The sequence below is a fragment of the Microtus ochrogaster genome, chromosome 15, assembly GCF_000317375.1.
Source record: "Microtus ochrogaster isolate Prairie Vole_2 chromosome 15, MicOch1.0, whole genome shotgun sequence".
NCBI lineage: Eukaryota > Metazoa > Chordata > Mammalia > Rodentia > Cricetidae > Microtus > Microtus ochrogaster.
This window is the reverse complement of record NC_022017.1, coordinates 4,326,818-4,333,388: the sequence shown is the minus strand read 5'-3', so window position 1 is coordinate 4,333,388 and position 6,571 is coordinate 4,326,818. Positions and strand designations below refer to the sequence as shown.

Genomic DNA, 6,571 nt, shown 5'->3' with positions numbered 1-6,571 from the left:
CTCTGTAGACCAGGCTGGTCTCGAACTCACAGAGATCCGCCTGCCTCTGCCTCCCGAGTGCTGGGATTAAAGGCCTGCGCCACCACCGCCCGGCTGGTAAAGGATTCTTGAGTTAAGTGTGATTGCCTGTTTTAATTTTATGACTTTAAGGACTCCAAAAAGCTTTGCCTTCCCAGTTGTAAGTATTTACATCTTACTATCTTAAATTATGTGTACTTGTGAGTACCTGCACATATGTGCAGGTGCCTGTGAAGGCCAGATGTATCAGTCCTTCCAAGGCTGCATGGCATGGCTGCTAGGAATTGACCTCCAGTCTTCTGGAAGAACAGAACAGCTCATAATCATTGAACCATCTCAATTCCCAGCCTCCCACACGCATTCATCTAGCACAGACCTTGATCCAGCAGTCTCCTTAGGACAGTTATCTACAGGCAAAGTACATGTCTAAATATGGTGCAGGGTGCGATCAGAAGTAGATTTATTTTTAACCAGCAGAATATCATTTAAAGGTTTATTTACATATGTATTTTATTTATGAGTGCTTTGTCTACATGCTGGGAATTGAACTTCAAACCTCTAGAAGAGCAGCCAGTGTTCCTAATGGCTGAACCATCTTTCCAGTCCCCAGCTAGTATCATTTTATTTGCGACATAAGCTTTATTGTTAGCTCTGTACTGTATTGTATGTTCTGATTTCTTTTCTTTCTTGGTTTCTTAGGACAGGGTTTCTCTGTCCTAGAACTTGCTCTATGGGCCCACCTGCCTGTGCCTCCTGAGTGTTGGGATTAGAGGTGACACCTTGCCCAGTCTAAGTGTTCAGTTGCTGTCCTTCCCCTTTCCTCCTTCTAGATCTTAGGAGTGATGTGCAGTGAATTTGGGTGACGGAAGACAGATCATTTTGAAAGTAACAACTTCATTCTTTGCCCATCTGTATTCTTCAGTATATTAAATCAGTTCTGATTTTTAGGTGTCATCTTTATCAGAAAGTGAGGAGTCTCAGGACTCATCTGACAGCATAGGCTCCTCACAGAAAGCTCACGGGATCCTGGCCCGGCGACCATCGTACAGGTTGGTACTTTGTTTTCAGATGTGTTCAGATAGTTCTGTGAAATTTAAAGAGGGCAAGCATGGTTAGGCAAAGTCACAGATCTTAAGAGAAATAGGTTGGAGCCTGGCGTGGTGGTGCACACCTTTAATCCCAGCACTTGGGAGGTCTGCAAGTAGTACAACCAGCTGACAGAAAGCCTTTGGAGTTAGGTGTCTGTAGTTTTATATGGATAGTAGTAGGGATATATTTCGAGTAAATGAATTTATTACAAGTTCATGGTCGAATTGACCAACAATAGAGGCTGTGTGGTAAGAGGACTCAGAGACAGTATGACAAAGTACGTAAACAGTGTAGTAAGATTTCAGGAGGTGTGAGAGAAGTATGTGAAAAGTCCGATGTCAGTGAGAAGACACGAGACACAAACCCACTTAGGAGTTTATTAGAAGAGGAAGGTGCTTGCAGGCCTGAGGAAACAGTGTATGGAGTGGGAGGGGGGAGGGAGAGAGGGAGGGGCGTGCGTGCGTCCAGCTTTTTTTTTTTTTTTTTTTTTTTTTTTTTTTTTTGGTTTTTCGAGACAGGGTTTAAAGGCTGCCTGGCACATGCGTACAGGGGGATGACGTGCCTACGTCACACACTAAGAATGGTGGACCCACGCCTTGCATGTGCACACAGGGGGTTTGCATGAGTGCTCACACACTGATGCAGGTGACAGGCCACCCACGCATGCGCTCAAGGGTTTTAGTTGAGTCACACGTGGGTCACGCAGGCCCTTTGTTCCCAAGGGTCCACCCACATGTGCCTGCCTTTAGGACCCAGAAATGCAGCCTTATGGGTGGCTGAATAATTACAGTATGTGTAGTGTCAATCTATATAGTATAAATAGGCAAGAATCCCTAAGATTGTATATCTGAAGCGCCATGCCTAATTGAGATAACCAACTTTATTAATTCCTTAAATTAATTTTCTTACATAGAAAAGATTGATTTGGCCCAGTTTTACTGGTTTTGACTCATGATTGGCTCCATTGTTTTGGAGCCTGTCACAGTTAGAAGCACGTGGTAGATAAGAACTTGATAGTGCATAGGCAGCAAAGGCGGATGGGTCCCAGCACCCTCCCTATTTGAGGACACATTCCCTGCCACTTGGCCCACTGTCTCAGCAAAGCACAAATTCATCATCAAACTTTTAACACGTGATACTTCAGAGGACACTTCCCCAAAACAAAGTGACAAATTGGGTGGTAGGGAAAATTGTTAAGAATGTAATTAAAAACTATAAAAAGCTAAAAGAAATAATATATTAGCACATAGAACAGGTCATGAAATTACCAAGGATTCCATGTCTGATTTAAATCAAAAAAGACATCAAGAGGAATCACATCCTAACACTAGAACAGGAGACTGGGAAGACCTTGAAAATAAAGAAAACTGAGAAAGATAGTCCTGCAGTCTCCTGGGAAATCAAAAACAAGCATTACAGCAGTTAGGTATGACTGAAGAATTGGGTAGTTGGAGGTAAAGGAAAGCTGAGGAGATTACCTAGGATGAGCACAGAAAGTAAATAGGAGTGAGGAAGCAGGTGATAGACTTGCAAGGCGCAACCTAAGGCTATCTAACTTACTCCCAAAGAAGACAATGGGCACTTGTAGCTACTCTTAGTTGAGGATGGGTTTCTTTTGGTTTTTCTAGACAGGGTTTCTCTGTGGTTTTGGAGTCTGTCCTGGAACTAGCTCTTGTAGACCAGGCTGGTCTCAAACTCACAGAGATCCGCCTGCCTCTGCCTCCCGAGTGCTGGGATTAAAGGCGTGCGCCACCACCGCCCGGCTTTGAGGATGGGTTTCTACAGCCTGGGCTATTAGCTTCAGAAAGCCAGATCCCAGAGGGGAAATGCATGCAGAGTCTTCAGAAGAGAAAATTGGAGAATACCAAATTTAAACATGGTTTTGTTTCTCTAGGCTGGCAAACATGCTAGGCAAGCTATCACTGAGCTGTGTTCCCAGCCCAGATAAATGTTTGATCTTAAAAAGCTTCCAAAAAGATTAGAGAGGAATGACCATTAAGCTAATAAACAACAGGCATTTTGAACAGCATCATTAAACAATAATGGGCTAATGTCTACCTTTTGGCCTAGAATTCTGTACTCGGGGATGTAGTCTAGTGGTTGCATCTTGCTTACACGTGCCTGAGTTTGTCCTTGTGCTACCCCAAAGATGAGTGTTTCCTTACTTGTTACTGTTGGCTTCTTAGAACACTACCTGTGACTCATTTAGTAGCTTGGTAACACAATAGGGAACTGGAAATGTTTGTCAAAGGTAGATGGTCACTTACCTATATGTGCAAGGCCCTGGGTTTGGTTCCTAATACCACAGGAAGGAATTGGAAGGAGGGAAATTATGGAGACACTCCAGGCAGGAATAGTCTCTTGGAATTTTATATTGATTCCTGTCGACCAATCTCAAACTCTTAAAAGTAGTCACTAAAAGAACCAAAAGGTTGGATCTTTAAACTTGCACAGAACTTCTTGAATCAAATACTTTTTTGCACCCACTTCAGTAAGCAGAAAACCACCTACGTAGAAGTATAAATGGTGAAACCATGAGGGGTGGTGGTGGTGCACACTTTTAATCCCAGCACTAGGGAGGCAGAGGCAGGCAGATCTCTGTGAGTTCGAGGCAATCCTGGTCTACAGAGCTAGTTCCAGGACAGCCAGGACTGTTGAACAGAGAAACCCTGTCTTGAAGTGGGGGGACGACCAGATGGAGGATGGAAGCATGAAGAGCAAGTCCGGAGTACCTGACTGCCTTATGTGCGGTAGGAAGGGACTCGACTGGGTTTTGTTCACTAAGCTGAGCCCTGAAGGAGCCTAGAATCTGAGAAGCTTCCCAAGGTAAGACTTGTAGGTGTCCGTAGATTACTCAAAGATGAATACAACTGAGAATTCTAAAATATACATGGAGGTGAACTACCTGAAAAGTCAGAACAGGAACTTGTGATAGTTGTCATCCAACCTTGCACACACACACACACACACACACACACACACACACACACACACACACAAATAAATAAATAAATAAAAACAAATAAATCAGTAAATGACAAAGAATCCACAGAAAAAAAAATACTTGGCAGAAAAACATTATGACATTCAACACCCAAAGGCTAGAAATGGCTTCATAAGCACATGCGGACTTGGAACTGAAGGATGCACAGGAGAAGCTGTGGCTCAGATCCTAGCTGCTGTCCTCGGGATAGATCCAATCAGCACTGCAGAAGCTCTGAGAATTAAATTAATACTGGAACCACAGTAGACAGATAGCTGATCAGAACTTGTAGCTTGGACATAACTAGATTGATAATAACCTAAAACAGTAAGAAATTCTCTTTAAGGATTCAGACAAGACTCAGAAGTTGATAAAAGAATACCAAAAATGTCAAAATCACTTAGCATATAACCTGAAAACGTCCTTCCTTGGGTTTGCAGGGGAGGGGTGTCTGCAGATTCTAATACCTAGATATTAATACCTAGATGATGGAATTATGTGGTAGAAACTTAGGATTGTTAACAAAAATGTTCTAGCAAGTAAAGAATTAGTCCTCCAGAAATAAATGGAGACAGACCCTCTGGGCATACTTAAAGAGAAATGTAACAGAAGTAGAACTCATGTGTTCAATAGGAGAATAGGGTGAAAAGAAAAAAAATCCATCAATTTTGGAGAATAGTGAAAAGAGGCAGGAAGGTTCTCTGGCACCCGTGAGATGTAAGGCTACTTAGCACTGGGGGCAGAAGAAGGGTGTGACATTGAGAAGGGAGCATACACCCTAAAGTTGAAGTGTAGTGACGGCTGCACACCCCTGAGGATAGACACACTGCAAATGGACTAACTGCATGGTAGTTGAATTGTCTTCAAACCTCTTTATTTTAAAAGGCAAAGATGATTAGAACAGATTAATAAGAGACTCACTTTATAGTGCTGTACCTGGGCTAAAGTTGGATAGCTGAAGACAAAGGCAAACTCTTAATACAGAGACTGGGATGACTACATCAGCATCACAAAGGAATATCAGAAATACAGAGGTGCAACTTGAGAATACTCAGGAGGATAGAGCAATCCAGATGTGTATGAATGTTAGAGAAGAACTTCACAGTACATGTGTCAAAGCTAACAATTGAAAAGTGACTCGGAGGGCTGGAGAGATGGCTCAGAGGTTAAGAGCGTTGCCTGTTCTTCCAAAGGTCCTAAGTTCAATTCCCAGTAACCACATGGTGGCTCACAGCCATCTGTAATGGGGTCTGGTGCCCTCTTCTGGCCTTTGGGCATACACACACACAGAATATTGTATACATAATAAATAAATATTTAAAAAAAAAAGTGACTCGGAAAAGCAGCTTGATATTAAAGTTAACATTAGCAACCAGCAAGATCAAATGGTTTTGGGAGACATCACCAAACAACTGTTCAAAGCACATTCATGTACCACACTGAGTGTGGTAGCTCATTCCTGTAAACCTAGGCTTGCAAAGCTGAAGCAGGAGGATTACTTCTGAATTTGAGGCCAGCCTATACTACAGAGTTTCAGGCCAACCTGATGTATAGAGGAAGACCTTGTTTCAAAGACAAAAGTGCTGTGTCTGGTGACATAGGAAGGTAGAGTTCTTGAAGTCATCCTGTTCTGCACAGCTACAGATCAATCAGGGTAAGGCCCTGTTTCAAAGGAAGAAAAAAGGAAATGACACATCTGGGTTACTGGCAAATCTAACTTTTTTTTTTTTTTTACCTGTTAGCAGATTCAACATGTATTTATTTATTAAGGAAAAGAGTGCTTTCAAAAAAAGGAGAGATTCCAAGAGAGGAATGCCCCTAGCAGTCTAAAAGAACTGAAATCATGTATGCTCTCCTCCTAGAATTAGACTAGAAACCAATGATAGAAATGTAATGGAAAGTCTCCAAATAATTGGAAATTAAACTAAGAAACCATTCATTTGCAAAGCAAAGTTTTTTCCATTTTTCAAGACAGGGTTTCTCTATGTAGCCCTGTGTAGGCGGAGTTTTCACCTAGACAACTGGCTCCCCAATAAACACACGGAGACTTCTTACTGATTATAAATGCTCGACTAATAGCCTAGACTTGTTACTCACTAGCTCTTACAACTTAAATGAACCCATTTCTACTAATTTATGTGCTACCACATGGCTTATGGCTTGTTAGCTCATTTTCTACAAGTCCTGCTTCCTTTGCATCTGGCTGGCAACTCTGCCTTTCTTCCCAGCATTCTCTCAGTCTCACTCACCTACCTAATCTCTTCCTGCCTAGGTATTGGCCATTGGCCCTTTATTAAACCAGTGAGAAAAACACATCTTCACAGTGTACAAAAGGATTATTCCACAGCACCCTGGATGCCCTAGAACTCGTTCTGTAGACCAGACTGGCCTCGTGGGTGCTAGAATAAAGGTGTGCACCAGCACTGCCTGACTGCAGACAGGTAGTCTTTTTTTTTGTTTGTTTGTTTGGTTTTTTTTTTT

General features: G+C 42.4%; 1 protein-coding gene across 2 annotated transcripts in view; it reads left to right on the top strand.

Moving 5' to 3' along the window:
- Atf1 (activating transcription factor 1) overlaps positions 1–6,571 on the top strand; it is a 35,696-nt gene that overhangs the window by 18,165 nt on the left and 10,960 nt on the right. For both annotated transcript variants that reach the window (XM_005353892.3, XM_026782706.1), the window contains exon 3: positions 967–1,067. In XM_005353892.3, coding sequence (XP_005353949.1) covers positions 967–1,067 — 101 coding nt within the window. The remainder of the gene's footprint in view (positions 1–966; positions 1,068–6,571) is intronic.